Source organism: Microcaecilia unicolor, unplaced genomic scaffold, assembly GCF_901765095.1.
Source record: "Microcaecilia unicolor unplaced genomic scaffold, aMicUni1.1, whole genome shotgun sequence".
Lineage (NCBI taxonomy): Eukaryota > Metazoa > Chordata > Amphibia > Gymnophiona > Siphonopidae > Microcaecilia > Microcaecilia unicolor.
In genome coordinates this window covers 1-20,140 of record NW_021963031.1, presented here as the reverse complement: position 1 = coordinate 20,140, position 20,140 = coordinate 1, and the positions used below count along the sequence as shown (strand labels likewise).

Sequence of the window (20,140 nt, the reverse complement as noted above, 5' to 3'; positions counted from 1 at the left end):
ACTCATGGACTCCAATCTAAGCATGATCCGAAATAACACATGGACGTATGTCCGCCTTGACTATTGAACCAAACAGCTGCCGGGCAAGCAGCAAACAATCGATATGGGACTGTGTGGAGTGTGCCCTGGACAGATGGGTGTAATCTCGGAGGGTGGAGCACTCTCCATACGTCTTAACAGATCTAAGATTTTACACATATTTGGCAAGAAATGATGACAGTGTGAATGATGGTGAATATTTAGTGATGGTCTTATTGCCGGTAGCTCCTGAGGAAGCTGTACAGAGAAACTTTGTGGAGCATAAGCCGAGCACAGCATAATATACAAAAGCTAAGTCACTATAGCTTTTCAAGTTATATTATTGACAAACTAAGGAGAAATTTTAAAACATTGTATGCAGGTTTCTCATGCATATTCATTGAGGGTAGGGTATCTGATAGCACTTCAACATAAAACCAAGGAGACATTAAGCTCCATATAGGTAAAAAAGTTATTGTGTTAAGTCTTTTTCAGACTCGACACAGCTGTGTTTTGGTGGTGTTGCCTTCATCGCAGTGTGAGGAATTGCAGTTTGCAAAAATAATTTTTGCCTCATAACTTGCTTGCACTTGAAAGTCCTCTCTTCAGGTGCCTTTTACTCCATACATAGCCATTTCAGGCTCACTGTCTCTGGTTTTTCTGGTATTTTTGGCTACAGTGCTGAGGGACACAGCTTCGTGTCGAGTTGGTGGTAAGAACTTTTTTTTTTTGTAAACTTTACCTATATGGACCTCGCGCCTCCTTGATTTTGTGTTGGAAGTGCCATTAGATATCCTACTCTTTTTTTTTTTTTTTTTTTTTTTTTTTTTTTTCCTTGTGACTTTTTCATAGTGGTTTCTTCCAATTCATTGAGGGTATCCTGAAAACCTGACTGGCTAGGTGTGTCTTGAGGACAGGGTTGAGAACTCCTGCCCCATCTTCTGTTGAGTGGCCTCTTCATTGAAATGGATCTTTTATCACAGATGTAGGTGTATTTGAATGCTTTTTTTGAAAAAAATGACTTCTGAAATTATTTTTCTTTTTCTTTCCAGCTGGCAATGGTAAGTGTGTGTTTTTTTTTTTTGTTTTTTTTTTTGCTTTTTGTCTTTTCTGTCTAAATTCTTTAATGCTGACTGGGCCACCAGGAAAGCCAAAGGCTTAGTATAGGATGTAAGTTAACAGAAGGCGCTTTCTGGGTCATGTTTGCACTAAGAGGCTTTTGAAACGCTTCCTGTCCTAATGAATGAGAGAGATGGTGCTTATGTTGGAATAAGAGTGCTATGCAGGCTTACGCTGCACACTGCAGGAGTTTGGTCATGGCAGCCCCGTTCTGAACACAACCTGATTTTTTTAAAATTGAGCAGAGGGTCGAAGGCAGCTTTGTGTACATGCCAGCAATTGCTGTTCCCAAACACTGGACCAATACAGATTTCAGTGTAAAGGCCAGTGTGATTCTATGCCACAAAAATGAAATTTTCAAACAATTGTTGAAAATGATCACAGTGCTGCAGTATTTCTGAAAGTATTAAATAATATGCAAACAGAGGATGCCCTCAAAATATAGTTTCACCTCCTCCAAGACCTTAACAGTAATATGGTGGTTCTTTGGGTTATATTTATCTTCATTCATTGGGCTTCCGCTATAGGTGCACACTATTTCCAAAAAAAAAGTGTTTTCAAGAGCTTCAAGAAGTCAATCTGGACTTAAATAATATTTCAGCAATACTGGAACAGACATTGGATGAAAATACTGAAAGATCCACTTTAATTGTGTCATTCATTTTTGAACAGGATTTGAATAATATAATGAAACTTTATTTTAAGAACTTGAAAACCTGTTTTGGGGGAATTAAAGTTCAGATTTTCCCTGATGTAGCGAAATCTACCCAACAAAGAAGGAAAGCTTTCCTTGCGTTAAAATCAAAAACATCTGATATAGGAGGGAACTTCTTCTTGGCATTTCCATGTAAATGCATTGTTAAATTGGGTCAGATTAAATACACTTTTTATTCACCTGAACACCTTAAATCATTTCTTGATTCAAGGCAGCAGTAACGATATAAATATAACGTGGGAATGTTAAGCCACTATCTTTTTTTTTTCTTCTAATTTTGTTAATAAATACTTGTTTTAAATCCTCTCTAAATTCCACCGACCCCTCTCTCACCTTAATGTGGTCTAATGAAGCAAAAAAATTTGTTATAGGAATTTGATAGAATACGATTTGTATATCTGTATAATTGTACGATATTTCCTTAAATGTTGTTTAATTTCCTCTTATGAATCATGGCTGTATTTCAATAACAAGTATTTTCTTGTTGTAATGTTTAAAATTAATAAACAAATTTAATAATAAAAAAGTGTTTTGTACTCAATATTGATCAAATGTTTGCCCCCAGGATTTAGACTGTTAAACACACAAGGCTTCAAAATCAACGGTGATTACAAAATCTATTAATAAGCAAAAGAACAAACGAATTATCTGCAATTATTTTGTTCTTTTGCTTAATGTACTTTGTGATCACAGTTGCTGATTTTTGAACCATTCTAATAATTTTTGGGACAAACATTGGATCAATATCGAATACAAAACAGTTTCAAAATATATATGCACCTATAGAGGAAGCCTGATAAATGAAGACTTAACTATAACCTGCTATTGAGGTCATGGAGTGGGTGAAAGGATGCCCTCAGAGTATGCAGAAATATTGCAGCCCTGTGATCAAATTCAATCATTTATTTCCAACAATTTTTATTGATAACCCAGCATGTTGAACAACTCCAACTAGTTAAATATAACCTACATTGAACACCAGAATCATGCTTCATATGAGCAGCAGCATTAGCACAGAAATCGCAATTTTCTCCCCCCCCCCCCCCCCCCCCCCCCCCCCAGGTAGTACAAACATTGCCTTAAGTCTTGAACGGATCCTAAGGAGCTTAGCCGAGATTGGGTGGCAGAGCCAGCCGGTGGTGGGAGGCGAGGATAGTGCTGGGCAGACTTATACAGTCTGTGCCAGAGCCAGTGGTGGGAGGCGGGGCTGGTGGTTGGGAGGCGGGGATAGTGCTGGGCAGACTTATACGGTCTGTGCCCTGAAGAGGACAGGTACAAATCAAAGTAGGGTATACACAAAAAGTAGCACATATGAGTTTGTCTTGTTGGGCAGACTGGATGGACCGTGCAGGTCTTTTTCTGCCGTCATTTACTATGTTACTATGTAATAGTATAAGCCTGACCAGACTGGCCACTAACTCAAAAGATGTTAACAGTAAAATCTTATTGACCTTAACCTAGCCCAACTAAGTGGTCCTCCTCCCCCCCCCCCCCCCTTTAAATTCAGTCATTTAACACACAAAAAAAAATAATTATGGCATAGGATCACACTGGTCTTAATATTGAAGTCTGACCAATTGGGCACTGACTGGCTACTGTGGAGAACGTTGTAAGCTCCTTTCTCCATGTTTTCTATTGAAACTTTAAATTCTGCTAGAAGAAATCATACAGAGATTGTCCTTGGGCCATTCTATGTGGGATGACCTTTAGTGTTTCTGTTTTAGTAAAGATGAATACTAGTAGAACACTAATCCATGCGTAATGTGTTGGAGTATTGGGACATTTCTGTGCAGATGGATCAGAATTTAACACAATCTGAACAGAAAGTAAACCCTGCCCCCACACAGTTATCTCTGAGATTGACACGAGGGTGGGAGTGGGAATGTCTGTCGGCCCAGTTGTTCAGCCCTTGAGGTTTTCAGAACTGGGTATGTCAAACAGCTTTATTAGGGAGCGTGCAGGAACTGTGGTCTGCTCCACATCCTCTCATTTCTTCTTTTTAAATATGATTTTGGCCGTCCTCTTTTAATTTGAATTAAAAAATCTCCCTAACTTCTGATTTTTTTTTAATTTTTATTAATAAAAATGGCAATTAATTGGCAATTAATTCACTATTTCTAATTCTCACTCTACTTTTACACTTTCCAGAGTAAAATCCCAGGGGGAAATCTTTCCAAACACGAGGAGATAAAAGACACAGGACAGTCCTTCAGTAGCGTGTGCCTGGCAGCCTGACTCTCCTCTTTAAATGTCACAGTTTTCTGACATGGAATAATTAACCTTCGTGCTCTCAAAGCCATCGCACACCCAGCTGTGCCGAACACTTTGAAATAATATTAGAACCAAAGGCACTGTTGCTAAGCTTACAAGTGCTGTGCCGGCTGTTTTGGATGGATACTCCTGTGTATTATGCTCCAATAAAATGCTCTGAATGTTGAGTTTGGCTGTCAGTCTGTTCTTTTTCAATGTGATCATTTGGGCTGTCAGATGCTGTTCTTTTCTTTTCCCCAACTGCCTTGTTTTCTTTTCCTTCTTCCTTTGCTCAGTTTTCAATTTCAGGTTACTTTTTTTTTGGGGGGGGGGGGGGGGGGGGGTCCATGTGACTAACCAGGAATGCATGTCCTGTTTTGTAAACTAACTTGACAGAGTATGTAGTGTTGTCTCATGCTTAGCTTTATAGGTTCTTCTACCCAAGGGCGTAGCCAGACACCCAATTTTGGGTGGGCCCAAGATGGGTGGGCAGAAGAATCCCGCCCCATCCCACAGGTGATCTGGTCTCTCCTTCCCTTCTCTTACCTGCATGCTATATGGTCTCTCAAAACATCCCCCCTCTCCCGCATATCTTTTAAATAGCAGATTTTCACCAGCAGTGAGCAGCAACTAATGCACTCATGTTGGCCCCACAGCCTTCCCACTGACACAACTTCCTGTTTCCGCATAGGCAGGAATACGTCAGAGGGAAGGCTGTGGGGCTGGTGTGAGTTGTATGTATCAGCTGCTGCTCACTGCAGGCGAAGATCTGCTATTTACAAGGAATGCAGGAGGGACAGTTGTTGGGAGTTTTCAACTGGTGGGACTTGGAAATCCCTGTAAGCCACATCATAGGTATGCTGCTACTGGGTGGGCCTGAGCCCAAAGTGGGTGGGCCTGGGCCCACCCAAGCCCACCCTTGGCTACTCCACTGCTTCTACCCTTCGTAACTACAGTACTTTTACCAAATGTGCTTTCACCAGACCGTGCACTCGGGGACCGTGAAACGACCTTTTTCAGAGGAGGAACAAAGGTCCATCCCCAACCCCAGTTCTTCTTTCTTCACTTTCCCTACATATGCCACCTTTAACCCCCGCCCCCTCAGTGTCTCATTCTATACTTTCTCCCACTTGTTCGTTGGCGACCAGCCACCTATCCTCAACGTCATGTGGTGGAAGCCCCTGTTTGCCAACCCCATTGCTCCTACATGAATCTGTAAGCCACAACTTTTCACATTCCCAACATCAGCACCTTTTAAATCATCTGCAGAGTGACGGGATATTCCTGCTGCTGCCACTCTGTCCTTGACCAGCTTTGACTGCCAGCACTGCATGTTTAAAATCAGCAAACTGTGAGGCTGGGGAGTGACCAAGATGGCACCAAGCTTCTGATGCCGAGAGAAGCACGGATGTTTTCTGTTGGATTTTATTTTTACTTTGTCTGTTGCTTTTTTGCTACATGTGCTGCATACTAAGCAGACAGGAGCAGTGAGGTCTGCTGCCTCTGCAGCCTGCAGTGTACCCCTAGTCCAGCAGACTGTATTGCTTTGGCGTCGGACCATCGTCGGTTACTGGAGATGTGAGCCCTGCTGCGAAGCATGAGAAAAGAATGATCGCCCTGCTGGAGCATAAGATCTGGTTGTCCCCTGTGGCTCCTAGCACTCCTCCCTGTCCTGCAACTATGTCTATGTTGGGGATTGGAATATGTGCCCCTGAAGATGTGGTGATGGTGTCTTCCAAGGTGGACCTGAGGTGGATGGAAATGCAGAGTGGTTGGCGATTACTGGAGCTGAAGCCTTGCTACAAGCTCCTGCAGATGTAACACTTGATAAGATCTGGAATGTTCTTCAGAAATTGGATTCCATTGTCTTCAAGTCAACTGTAGAGGTAACCATTATGGCTAATAAGGTGGAAGAATGACTGACTAAATTATTAGCAGATGTTAAATGACAACTTACTAGCCAAGTTAAGCAGATTCAAGATGAAGTTAGACCTTTCATGTTTTTAAAAGCTACTGTTGCAGTGGATAAGATAGCAATTCATTGAAGGATTGAGTAGATTGGAAACATCAACAGCTGGATATTCATTCGTCTGTTGGAATTCTCAGTCTCCTGGGATGTTGCCTTTAGATTTATTCACGAAATATTTGATGGAAGTTTTGGAGTCTTCTGAGGCTATTCCACCTTTTGAACAGATTTATTATCTTCCTGTTTACTCAGAAAAAGACCCAGGGAGATACGGAGGGCAGCCGGAGTCGGGAGTCACATGATGATGATGGTCTGCAATTCTGGAAGAATCTATAACTGAATACTCTTGAGAGCAACATTCTTAAAGCGAATGCTACATACCTGTAGAAGGTATTCTCCGAGGACAGCAGGCTGATTGTTCTCACTGATGGGTTGACGTCCTCGGCAGCCCCCTCCATCGGAAAGTTTACTAGCAAAGGCCTTTGCTAGTCCTCGCGCGCCCATGCGCACCGCGCATGCGCGGCCGTCTTCCTGCCTGAAACCGGCTCGAGCCGGCCAGTCCAGTATGTAGCAAGACAATACACTTCAAGGGAAGACTCAACTCCAAAGGGGAGGCGGGCGGGTTTGTGAGAACAATCAGCCTGCTGTCCTCGGAGAATACCTTCTACAGGTATGTAGCATTCGCTTTCTCCGAGGACAAGCAGGCTGCTTGTTCTCACTGATGGGGTATCCCTAGCCCCCAGGCTCACTCAAAACAACAACCATGGTCAATTGGACCTCGCAACGGCGAGGACATAACTGAGATTGACCTAAAAAATTTACCAACTAACTGAGAGTGCAGCCTGGAACAGAACAAACAGGGCCCTCGGGGGGTGGAGTTGGATCCTAAAGCCCAAACAGGTTCTGAAGAACTGACTGCCCGAACCGACTGTCGCGTCGGGTATCCTGCTGCAGGCAGTAATGAGATGTGAATGTGTGGACAGATGACCACGTCGCAGCTTTGCAAATTTCTTCAATGGAGGCTGACTTCAAGTGGGCTACCGACGCAGCCATGGCTCTAACATTATGAGCCGTGACATGACCCTCAAGAGCCAGCCCCGCCTGGGCGTAAGTGAAGGAAATGCAATCTGCTAGCCAATTGGATATGGTGCGTTTCCCTACAGCCACTCCCCTCCTATTGGGATCAAAAGAAACAAACAATTGGGCGGACTGTCTGTGGGGCTGTGTCCGCTCCAGGTAGAAGGCCAATGCTCTTTTGCAGTCCAATGTGTGCAGCTGACGTTCAGCAGGGCAGGAATGAGGACGGGGAAAGAATGTTGGCAAGACAATTGACTGGTTCAGATGGAACTCCGACACGACCTTTGGCAGAAACTTAGGGTGAGTGCGGAGGACTACTCTGTTGTGATGAAATTTGGTGTAAGGGGCCTGGGCTACCAGGGCCTGAAGCTCACTGACTCTACGAGCCGAAGTAACTGCCACCAAGAAAATGACCTTCCAGGTCAAGTACTTCGGATGGCAGGAATTCAGTGGCTCAAAAGGAGGTTTCATCAGCTGGGTGAGAATGACATTGAGATCCCATGACACTGTAGGAGGCTTGACAGGGGGCTTTGACAAAAGCAAACCTCTCATGAAGCGAACAACTAAAGGCTGTCCTGAGATCGGCTTACCTTCCACTTGGTAATGGTATGCACTGATTGCACTAAGGTGAACCCTTACGGAGTTGGTCTTAAGACCAGACTCAGACAAGTGCAGAAGGTATTCAAGCAGGGTCTGTGTAGGACAAGAGCGAGGATCTAGGGCCTTGCTGTCACACCAGACGGCAAACCTCCTCCAATGAAAGAAGTAACTTCTCTTAGTGGAGTCTTTCCTGGAAGCAAGCAAGATGCGGGAGACACCCTCTGGCAGACCCAAAGAGGCAAAGTCTACGCCCTCAACATCCAGGCCGTGAGAGCCAGAGACTGGAGGTTGGGATGCAGAAGAGCCCCCTCGTCCTGCGTGATGAGGGTCGGAAAACACTCCAATCTCCACGGTTCTTCGGAGGATAACTCCAGAAGAAGAGGGAACCAGATCTGACACGGCCAAAAAGGAGCAATCAGAATCATGGTGCCTCGGTCTTGCTTGAGTTTCAACAAAGTCTTCCCCACCAGAGGTATGGGAGGATAAGCATACAGTAGGCCCTCCCCCCAATCCAGGAGGAAGGCATCCGATGCCAGTCTGCCGTGGGCCTGAAGCCTGGAACAGAACTGAGGGACTTTGTGGTTCACTCGAGATGCGAAGAGATCTACCAAGGGGGTGCCCCACACCTGGAAGATCTGTCGTACCACACGGGAATTGAGCGACCACTCGTGAGGTTGCATAATCCTGCTCAACCTGTCGGCCAGACTGTTGTTTACGCCTGCCAGATATGTGGCTTGGAGCACCATGCCGTGACGGCGAGCCCAGAGCCACATGCTGACGGCTTTCTGACACAGGGGGCGAGATCCGGTGCCCCCCTGCTTGTTGACATAGTACATGGCAACCTGGTTGTCTGTCTGAATTTGGATAATTTGGTGGGACAGCCGATTTCTGAAAGCCTTCAGAGCGTTCCAGATCGCTCGTAACTCCAGAAGATTGATCTGCAGATCGCGTTCCTGGAGGGACCAGCTTCCTTGGGTGTGAAGCCCATCGACATGAGCTCCCCATCCCAGGAGGGACGCATCCGTGGTCAGCACTTTTTGTGGCTGAGGAATTTGGAAGGGACGTCCCAGAGTCAAATTGGAGCAAATCATCCACCAATACAGGGATTTGAGAAAACTCGTGGACAGGTGGATCACGTCCTCTAGACCCCCCGCGGCCTGATACCACTGGGAGGCTAGGGTCCATTGAGCAGATCTCATGTGAAGGCGTGCCATGGGAGTCACATGAACTGTGGAGGCCATGTGGCCCAGCAATCTCAACATCTGCCGAGCTGTGATCTGCTGGGACGCTCGCACCCGCGAGACGAGGGACAGCAAGTTGTTGGCTCTCGTCTCTGGGAGATAGGCGCGAGCCGTCCGAGAATCCAGCAGAGCTCCTATGAATTCGAGTCTCTGCATTGGGAGAAGATGGGACTTGTGATAATTTATCACAAACCCCAGTAGCTCCAGTAGGCGAATAGTCATCTGCATGGACTGCAGGGCTCCTGCCTCGGATGTGTTCTTCACCAGCCAATCGTCGAGATATGGGAACACGTGCACCCCCAGCCTGCGAAGTGCCGCTGCTACCACAGCTAGGCACTTTGTGAACACTCTGGGCGCAGAGGCGAGCCCAAAGGGTAGCACACAGTACTGGAAGTGGCGTGTGCCCAGCTGAAATCGCAGATACTGTCTGTGAGCTGGCAGTATCGGGATGTGAGTGTAGGCATCCTTCAAGTCCAGAGAGCATAGCCAATCGTTTTGCTGAATCATGGGGAGAAGGGTGCCCAGGGAAAGCATCCTGAACTTTTCTTTTATGAGATATTTGTTCAGGGCCCTTAGGTCTAGGATGGGACGCATCCCCCCTGTTTTCTTTTCCACAAGGAAGTACCTGGAATAGAATCCCAGCCCTTCTTGCCCGGATGGCACGGGCTCGACAGCATTGGCGCTGAGAAGGGCGGAGAGTTCCTCTGCAAGTACCTGCTTGTGCTGGAAGCTGTAAGACTGAGCTCCCGGTGGACAATTTGGAGGTTTTGAGGCCAAATTGAGGGTGTATCCTTGCCGGACTATTTGCAGAACCCACTGATCGGAGGTTATGAGAGGCCACCTTTGGTGAAAAGCTTTCAACCTCCCCCCGACCGGCAGGTCGCCCGGCACTGACACTTGGATGTGAGGCGCGCGCTGCTGACGAGAGCGAGCGCGCTGGGGCTTAGCCTGGGCCGCAGGCTGTCGGGAAGGAGGATTGTACCTACGCTTACCAGAAGCATAGGGAGCAGTCTTCCTTCCCCCGAAAAATCTTCTACCTGTAGAGGTAGAGGCTGAAGGCTGCCGGCGGGGCGAATTTGTCGAATGCGGTGTCCCGCTGGTGGAGAGACTCTACCACCTGTTCGACTTTTTCACCAAAAATGTTGTCCGCACGGCAAGGCGAGTCCGCAATCCGCGGCTGGAGTCTATTCTCCAGGTCGGCGGCACGCAGCCATGAGAGCCTGCGCATCACCACACCTTGAGCAGCGGCCCTGGACGCAACATCAAAAGTGTCATAAACTCCTCTGGCCAGGAATTTTCTGCACGCCTTCAGCTGCCTGACCACCTCCTGAAAAGGCTTGGCTTGCTCAGGGGGAAGAGCATCAACCAAGCCCGCCAACTGCCGCACATTGTTCCGCATGTGTATGCTCGTGTAGAGCTGGTAAGACTGGATCTTGGACACGAGCATAGAGGAATGGTAGGCCTTCCTCCCAAAGGAGTCTAAGGTTCTAGCGTCCTTGCCCGGGGGCGCCGAAGCATGTTCCCTAGAACTCTTAGCCTTCTTTAGGGCCAGATCCACAACTCCAGAGTCGTGAGGCAACTGGGTGCGCATCAGCTCTGGGTCCCCATGGATCCGGTACTGGGACTCGATCTTCTTGGGGATGTGGGGATTAGTTAGAGGTTTTGTCCAGTTCGCAAGCAATGTCTTCTTTAGGACATGGTGCAAGGGAACAGTGGACGCTTCCTTAGGTGGAGAAGGATAGTCCAGGAGCTCAAACATTTCAGCCCTGGGCTCGTCCTCCACAACCACCGGGAAGGGGATGGCCGTAGACATCTCCCGGACAAAGGAAGCAAAAGACAGACTCTCGGGAGGAGAAAGCTGTCTTTCAGGAGAGGGAGTGGGATCAGAAGGAAGACCCTCAGACTCCTCGTCAGAGAAATATCTGGGATCTTCCTCTTCCTCCCACGAGGCCTCACCCTCGGTGTCAGACACAAGTTCACGAACCTGTGTCTGCAACCTCGCCCTGCTCGACTCGGTGGAACCCCGTCCACGGTGGGGGCGTCGAGAGGTAGACTCCCTGGCCCGCATCGGCGAAGCTCCCTCCGCCGACGTAGTCGGGGAGCCTTCCTGGGAGGTGGCCGCGGTCGGCACCGCACGCGGTACCGACGTCGGGGACCTCAACCTGGGCGATGGGCCAGCCGGCGCCACGCTCGACGGTACCGGAGGCGCAAGCACCGCCGGTACCGGAGGGGTAGGGCGCAACAGCTCTCCCAGAATCTCTGGGAGAACGGCCCGGAGGCTCTCGTTTAGAGTGGCTGCAGAGAAAGGCTGAGAGGTCGATGCAGGCGTCGACGTCAGAAACCTGTTCCGGGCGAGGAGGCTGTTCCGGGCTGTCCAGAGTGGAGCGCATCGACACCTCCTGAACAGAGGGTGAGCGGTCCTCTCGGTGCCGATGCCTGCTGGGTGCCGAATCCCTCGCGACCCAGAGCTCTCGGTGCCGACACGGGGAGGAGACCGGTGTCGATGCTTCTTCGACTTCTTCCGAAGCATGTCACCGGAGCTCCCCGGCACCGACGAGGAGGACGTAGAATCCATCCGTCGCTTCCTCGGGGCCGAGACCGAAGAGGGTCGATCCCGGGGGGCTGTACCGCAGGAGCCCTCAGGGTAGGAGAGACCCACCCGAAGGCTCACCGCCACCAGCAGGGGAATGGACCAGCCCTCACCTGCACTCCTGACGATTGCACCTCCGTCCGACGACATCACAGACGAAGTCTCGGTACCACCGACGTCGATGCAGGTCGCCCGATGCCTCGGCGCCGATGCAGAGGTCCGATGCCTCGATGCAGTCGATGGAGCGGCAGCCAAGGAAGATGGTCCGGACGCTGACGACGTCGTGCACTCGATGCCTCCGGTGCCGATGTCGACGAAGAGCCCGAGAACAAAACGTTCCACTGGGCTAATCTCGCTACCTGAGTCCGCCTTTGTAACAGGGAACACAGACTGCAGTTCTGAGGGCGGTGCTGGGCCACTAGGACACTGAAGACACGCAGAGTGCCTATCAGTGAGCGAGATACCCGGGCGCACTGGGTGCACTTCTTGAAGCCGCTGGAAGGCTTCGATGTCATGGGCGGAAAAATCACGCCGGCGAAATCAAAAGCCGAAATGGCGAAATTGAAGCACCAAAATTTAGAGGGAGAAAAATCTCGACCGAGGCCAAACTAGGCCTACCCCGACAACGAAAGAAAACTTACGGGGCAAAAGCTGAGAAAAAATACGGGAAGGGCAGAAAACACGAAAGGGTCTTCCGGAACACTTCCGGAGCGCTTTCCTGAACTTTTTAGAAGAAAAAACAAGAGAAAACACGTCGAAAAGGACGCGCGAGGTCGACTCTCTGGGGCACGAACGGCGTAACACGACCGTACCGAGCGCGGACGAAAGAAGACTGGCCGGCTCGAGCCGGTTTCGGGCGGGAAGACGGCCGCGCATGCGCGGTGCGCATGGGCGCGCGAGGACTAGCAAAGGCCTTTGCTAGTAAACTTTCCGATGGAGGGGGCTGCCGAGGACGTCAACCCATCAGTGAGAACAAGCAGCCTGCTTGTCCTCGGAGAATTTACTTTGTCTTTAACCAATATTTGATTGCAGTCTTCAGACTGTAGAGTTCATCATTCAGAGTTTGTTTTATGGTCAGAAGATCTGGATATTTCCAGCTGTGACTAAAATTCCTCGAGAGGAGAGGCCTTTTTGGCTATGCATTCTGAGACTAGGAATATGTTGCAATTTTCTTTTAGCATATCCATGCAAGTGCTTGGTTTGATTTGCTAGATATTTATTTTTTCTTCTATATACCAGGGGCGTAGCCAGACACCCAAGTTTGGGTGGGCCTGGACCCAAGGTGGGTGGGCAGCACTTCGCCTTGTCCTACAAGTGATTTGGTTTTTCCCTCTCTTGCCTGCATACCATATGGTCTTTCAAACATCCCCTCTCCCCCGTATACCTTTTAAATACCAGATTTTCACCGGCAGCAAAAAGATGTTGGGAGTTTTGGGCTGGTGGGGCTTGGGGTCCCTGCCAGCCACATTATAGGTATGCTGCTACTTGGTGGGCCTGAACCTAAAGTGGGTGGGCCTGGGCCCACCCCAGCCCACCCTTGGCTACGCCACTGCTATATACTCCTAATTAATTCCACCCACTCCGATCTGTTGTTGTGGTCTAAGGAAGAAGATTATTTGTAATTATTTTGCTATACATTTCCTTAATGTTCTCTTGATTGAAGAAATACAGGAAGAAAGAATCGTGTGTAAATTTGCAAATTCATAAATAAAAGCATTTTTAAAATATAAAATCAGTTAAGCAGCTACTTCTGTTTCTTGTGAGAAACTGGAAGCCGTTACTCTCCCATTTTAACAAGCATGCAGTACTGGCGGCCAGAGCCAGTCAAGGATCCAAGGGTGGAGCAGCAAAAGGAGAATCTCCCTCTTGCTTAGCGGGTAAGAAAAAGTGACAGCTGGCAGGAAAATTATGGTGTGGCTAGGGCTCGTGTGTCGTCCTGCTCCACCTGTTCAGCGCCAACAGGCATCGAAATCTGAACAGAGTTGTTTATGCAGTCAAAGGCAAACTAGGAGCAGCGATCAAGAGATTAACCTAGTTCAGACAGTCCAGAATGAACAATCGTTTGGTGTGAGAACACACTGTCACAGTAGTAGGGCACAGCAAAGAGGATTGGATGAACACAGACTCGACACTTTTCACTGTTCTCTGCACTGGCAGTCTGTGTATCTGCTGTTTGTCAGTGGCGTAGCTAGGTGGGGGCCTGGGCCCCAGCGCTGGTCTCTGGCGCCGCCTCATTGCCTGCCCTGCCGTCTCTTCCCCCCCATGTCGGGCACACTCCTTTTAGTGAAATTGAGCGTGCTCAGTTTCACTAAAAGGAGTATGCCAGACGTGAGGGAAGAGAGCAGGAGCAGGCAATGAGGCGGCGCCAGAGACCAGCGCTGGACAAAGTCTAAAGCTGGTGGGGGTTGAGGACCTCCATTAGCCAAGATGTTACAGCAGCGGAGAGGCGGTGACCCAAATGTGCCCCCCCCCCCACCTTGAGGTCTGGCTACACATCTCGTTTAAGTTGATGTTTCACTTTAATGACCAAAGTCTGATTATTTACCTCTGAAGTTGTCAGTCTTTGTGCAAAGTTTAATTTATATCTCTGATTCAGGCAGGTGCCCAATTCTAGCCGTATTCGGTCTGTTCATCCACTAAATCATATTTGGTGTGCCATACTGGTGCCTGCTTTCGTCTAGCAACTGTTCGGGGGGGGGGGGGGGGGGGGGGGGGGGGTTGGGGTTTTTTTTTGTGGCCATCGAGATGCATCCAGAACTGGGAAAGCAAAGCAATGCAACTCAAGCCTTAAACCGAGAAGTATCAACCATTCTTAATCTGATGCTACAACAGTCTGTACTAATAGCATGGTGGCACTAAATTTGTGGGTACAGTGATTATATAAAAAAGCTGCTAATCACACTTGATTTAATGCAAGCAAAAACAGTGTGGATGTTTTTTAACCCATGAGTCTAATGTGTTAGAGAGCAAGTCCCAAATCTGTTTCTCCAGAAGATGGGGGCGGATCTGGTTTTCAGGTTGTGTGCAATAATACCCAAGTCTTTTTTTCAACAAGCAGCTTTACTTAGCCTGCTATTGTTACCCCCAAAATTGGACCTGATGAGAGATGTAGGCAAGGGACTGGGAACCATTCAACAGCTGTTATGATACATGAAAAATTGGAGATCATTGTCCGTAGCCTATACTTCCTGTTTAATCAGTTTTCCTTTTCTTTTGTTCTCATGTTTATTACTGTTAACTCCTTGCTCTTTACTACCATTTATTTAAAAGCAAACAGAGACCCTTCACATAGTGGGACTTAAGGGAATATGATTCTTCCACTTTTATTTATTTCCCAATCATCATTTTCTAATGAAGGCCTCATAGCTCATCTTATGGAAGCCATCGCACCTTCTGTAGCTGCTGTAGCCTTTGTCAGTTTGGTCTGTAATAAGGGAAACAAGGAGCCGTACATCAAGGCAGGTTGCCTTCCTTAGGGTATACTAAGCCGGCTAAGAAAGCTGGTGTAATGTTAAGCTTCCTACAGGTACAGTTTTTTTGTACTGAGCAAACCAAGGTGCAACACAATTACCCTCCTCAAAGCTATGAACGCACTACCCACAGCCCTGAAAACCATGGACAATCTAATCAACTTTCGCAAATCTTTGAAGACACATCTCTTCAACAAAGCCTACAAAAAGAACCCTTAACGACACAAATCACCACCCAATACACCTCTTACACCACCCTTTCTAACACCTCCTTCTCTAATACCTCATATACATCTTCTGCTTGATACCGATTGTATACAAGATCCTGTCATGACTATGTCATAACAACACTCTGTAAGCCACATTGAGCCTGCAAGTAGGTGGGATAATGTGGGGTACAAATGCAATAAAAATAAATAAATGACAACAAACGCACATTTCTAAAATGTTGATGCTGGTTGCTACTTCGTGTCACTATAAGAGACCACTCGGCCTAGAATAATCCAACTGCATTCATCACCAGTAATTAGATTCCCATGGTGTTCTGGTTCCTGCAACAAAACCCAATTACAACAATGCTTTACTGAGTGCTGCAGTAGCTGACCCTAGCAGTTTATAACGAAATAAAATAGTTTTAATATAAAATGAACAAATGACGACACATTCTAGAATGAGGGAAGCCATTTCTGCTGCTCCATGGTCCAGTTATCTTCTCTGGATGGCTACTTTTAAGAAGACTCCTGTTTTGGTTTTTTTTGTGAAGGTTTTCTGTTTGCATAAAAATGGTAGAAGGCACTGGGTTAGCATCATGTTTTGTTTTCTGCTGCATGTGCTGTTTTATGTTTTGTTTTCTTAAAAAAAAAAAATCTTTTTGTTGTATTAAATACATTTTTTTTTAGAAGGTGAGGAGACTGTATCCGCTGAGATGAGCAAAGACCGTCCTTGAAGCAGCTGCCGTGGAGGTTATTGCGGTGACCGCTGAAGCAGCTCCGGGAGAAGCTGCAGTGGAGACATTAGCAGTAACCGTTCAGGAGGATGGCAAGGCAGCTGTGGTAGAAGCTGTTGAGGAGGGGTCCTGGGAACGGTGCCGAAGGCCGGTGCTGAGAGGCCCCAGAGCAGAACCAGAGCACTGCAGCACCTACAGCGCCACAGGGAAGGGGTGGCTGAGGCTAAGAACCTGTGGCAACGTCAACTGTAGGAAGGCAGAGCAGGACGCTGGCGTTAGAACAAAGGCCACCTCTGTGCAAGATTAAGCTTTTTCCTATAGACCAGTGATGTGTGCTTCATGGGGTTATCTAGAAACGAACATTTCATGAAAGTTTTAGTGAACAAGTTGGGCAAATCATTTCTTCAAAAGGGTCCTGTGGGGTTTCCAACAAAAGATTTTGTTTAAGTAGGCATCAAATTACTCAGCTTAACTTTTTCTACGTGTTAATGGTAGTGCTGGTAAAAGTCTGCCCCAGATTTCTGTACATTTGTCATGTAGGCTAACAGCTCTGGCCACAAGAAATGTCCTCTGAATTTTTCACAAGGATTTCCAGAGGCAAAAGCACAGGGGGTTTTGTTTTGGTGTGATGTTTTTTTTGAAACAGGGTTTTCACATTGAGATCTCCCTTGGTTCATGTTAGATTTTTAACTAGCTCTGTGGCTTAAGCTATGCCAGCTGTTGCCCTCCTGCCAGCCCCATAACTTGTTTATCCTGGAAATCTCCACCTATCCACAGCCTGCACTCTGTGGTCAGCTCTATTTATTTATTTTGCTGCATTTGTATCCCACATTTTTCTACAGTACTGCATCAGGATGGCACAAGTGAGAGTGGACTTTCTAGTCTTTGGCCTCATGTTCTCAAATTTTCACAGCATATAGGCATGGAATAAGGTAAAGCCGTTTTGAATTGGGCCTTATTTTAAGAAGATGTCTTTATAAGCTGGGTTGTTGGAATGGGATATGAATATGTACAATTTTTTTTTTAAGTGTCAGGTTGAGAGAGATGGCCTAGTCGACTTAGAGATTCTTTATAATATACATTTAACCTTTTTGGAGGCCTGAATTGGAGACTGTTCAGTGAATTCTAGATTATACTGAATATACTGTCCTCCCTGAATGTGGTGAAGTGAAGACTAACATGCATTGTAACAGCACTATATATATATATATATATATATATATATATAAGATATATATATATATATATATATATTTTTTTTTTTTTTAGAATTCAGTGCTGATTTTTATTTTATTGCAGCAGTATGAGTAACTTTGCTGAGGCCGGCAGTGTTGTGCAGCCCTTCCTCAGTACCCCTGATGCTGAGTCAAGATGCTGTCATTCTAAGATGCCTAAATTATACTACAACAAACTGGTACATACAGTTGGAAAGATGGCTATCACTAGAAACTGTGAAAAATGTAATAGCACTAACACGAAATCAAAGCTAAGATGTTTCAGAACAAAGTACAGTGGCATAGGAGGGGACCAGCAAGGCCTGGAACCTAGCCCTAGAGAAATGGGTTGGGACATATTTCCAGCTAGCCTTGGTTTTCTGTTGGCTTGTTTTATCAGGGCTCGGTCTAACATTTGCTATTTAAAAATTTTAAATATCATTGTGTATGATCCTCCCTCCCCCTTTTCAAGATTAAAAAAAATTAAGCATCTTACTACAGCGTTCTTACCATCAGAAAAGTGTTTTTCTGCTGTAGGTTAATAACAAGCTGCTGTTGTCCCCCAGAGTCCAATGCTTCTCAGGTACAGAAGGGATTTGTAGCTTGCGTGCTGTTCAAGAACAGTTACCCGTGCTCACTGTTGAGAGTTGCAATTGTCAGGCAAGGAAGGCAGCCAGCTTCCAAGGACCAGGAGAAACCCTACCACGTCTGTTAAAACACCAGTCTCTAGAGCAAAGCACAAACTTTCCATGGGTGGAGATGAGCTACACCTAGGAAAAAATGAGCAAACCAGCTTCAATCATATAATCATAGACTCCTACATAAAAATAGATAACGTCAAATTCTAAAAGTATTGCGAGGCAAGGGGGGGTGCGAGGAGGTGGCGGCAGGGGGCACTCAAATGTGCCCTCAACCTCAGACGCTGGCCCCCTCCCACCATAAGGTCTGGCTTCCCCCCCCCCCCCCCCCCCCCCCCCGTGTAGACATCAGGTTGCCCTTCCAGCTGTGTACCCCCTGGTCTTTTCACTGCTCCCTTTAAAGTTGTAATCGCTTTCTTTTTACTCTGCTAACACACACGTAAGCTTGTTATACCAATTAAGTTATGTGAATTTGAATCACGCTTGAAAATGGGGCTCCTGACCACCTGGAAACTGACAGTCGGAAGTAAAGGGGGCTGTTTTACTAGGATGCAGTAAGTACTGCTGCATGCTTACCGTGGGCTGCGCTTAGGGGTCCTGCAGTGAATTCCAAATGTGCATGCATTAACTGTGCTAAAAATACTTTAATTTTTTTCTTTGGGGGGGGGGGGGTTGTTGGGGCTCCTGCACGAATCAGCATAGCTATATTACCACGTGCTAACCGGTTAGTGCAGGGTTACTGCTTAAGCCCTTACTGCCTACAACACTAGATCTGTAAGAGGGGTCTTTTACTAAGGTGTGATACAATTTTTAACTGGCAATTAATGCTGAGACACCCATTTATGGACATGTCACCGTTTTTAGAACCAGCTAAAGTTCTAGCACACCTTAGTAAAAGACCCCTTAAGTGCTCAAACTGCTTTTTTTTTTTTTTTAATGGCTGTGTGCTAATAGCAGTGTTAGCAAACTAAGAGTAAGGCTCTACCATTAACATAAGCTGTTGGTGTATAATCAGTAATATAGAATAACTAGTAAAACAGGCCCCGTTTTCTGACACAAAAGAAACGGACGCTAGCAGGTTTTCCTCAGAGTGTGTATATTTGAGAGAGAGAGAGACAGAGTGTGTGAGACAGTGTACGTGTAGTGTGAGTGTGAGAGAGTGTATGTGAGAGACAGAGAGTGAGTGTGTGGTGTGTGTGCGGGGCTCGAGTTTCCATGACCCCCTCCTTCCCTCCCTCCCTCTCCTCCCCTCCGGGTTCCAGGCCCCCCTTTCCTCAGAGTGTGGGGGTGAGAGACGGAGTGGGTGTGTGTTGAGACGAGAGTGAGAGAAAGTGAAGCCTTGAAGCATTCGTGCGCTCTGTAAGGCTCCATCTCCTCAATTGACGACACGTAGTTCCGGAATGTTGCAGGAATGCTTCAAGGCTTGAAGGCTTCACTTTCTCGGCTTCAGAATGTTGGAGGTGCGTTTTATTATATAGGATGCTTATGTAGTGTTAGTGACAATAGGAGAGTGGTAGCTAAGAATATACACTGCTCCACAACTCCGCTCGACTGAGGTCTTCAAGTAATAATTGACTCAAACTGGTAACACTATTCTATGATATTATTGAAATAGCAACGTTGGAGCATGGCCCTTGACACAAAAAAAGGAAAATCAGCCATTTTACTGCAATGGTACAAAAAGCCTGTGCAAGGATATTCTAAGGCCGCTTTGACCGTAGCTTAATCAAAGGACCCCCATAGTGTTTTAGTGGAAATGTCGGTGAGTGGTAGCTTCTCTTTAGAAGACTAACAGTAACATCTGAATATAGTTTGCAAAAGCACATTCAAGGTGCTCAACAAGCTGCAGCTGTTGGCCACTTTTTACTGTTGTGTTGAGGTACAAACACGGCAGTGGCGGCGCTTCAGTGGAATGTAGAACTGAGTATTCTGCATCCGCCTTTCAAGTAGACTTAGTATGGTTGCCAACTCTCTCAGTTCCAGGAAATAGACGTTTTGGCCAGTCCTGATTATGAGTTTACATCCCAAGGCCCTGTTGTGTTCCGCTGCTCCCAATTCTGCCCATTGCTATCAATGCTGAATGTCCCATAATGCATCCGGCTGGGTATTTGAAAATCATGGGCTAGCCTAAAATTTTTGTAAAATGTCTCTAAGACAAACTTACTTAGAAGATATGTACTTTCCAATTATTGAGTTGCAATTGTATACTAATTTTTGCTGGATATTGTAATTTTGGTCAACTGTTTTTGTTCTATATTGTAATCCACTCCAAACCTAATTAAGATGTTGAGGGTAG

At 46.7% G+C, this 20,140-nt stretch overlaps 1 protein-coding gene and 1 long non-coding RNA gene across 5 annotated transcripts in view; one reads left to right on the top strand and one right to left on the bottom strand.

Moving 5' to 3' along the window:
• Positions 1-16,110, top strand: part of LOC115458794 (protein MGARP-like) — a 46,246-nt gene extending 30,136 nt beyond the window's left edge. The window contains exons 4-5 of one of the 3 annotated variants that reach the window (XM_030188604.1): positions 1,071-1,079; positions 15,946-16,110. In XM_030188604.1, the coding sequence (XP_030044464.1) occupies positions 1,071-1,079; positions 15,946-15,992 (56 nt within the window). In that variant the 3' untranslated portion in view covers positions 15,993-16,110. Of the gene's footprint in view, positions 1-1,070; positions 1,080-4,000; positions 4,291-15,945 lie in introns of those variants that run through there. The other 2 variants (XM_030188605.1, XM_030188606.1) reach the window with 2 other exon arrangements.
• On the bottom strand, positions 802-20,122 carry LOC115458795. 2 transcript variants are annotated; one of them, XR_003940151.1, is made up of 4 exons: positions 19,814-20,122; positions 11,866-11,872; positions 5,296-5,305; positions 5,149-5,158 (listed from the first exon to the last, which is right to left on the bottom strand). It is a non-coding gene; the product is annotated as an uncharacterized LOC115458795 (long non-coding RNA). The 2 variants fall into 2 exon arrangements; XR_003940152.1 differs by lacking the exons at positions 5,149-5,158; positions 5,296-5,305; positions 11,866-11,872 and adding exons at positions 802-813; positions 15,242-15,246.
• Between the last annotated feature and the right edge of the window lie 18 nt (positions 20,123-20,140).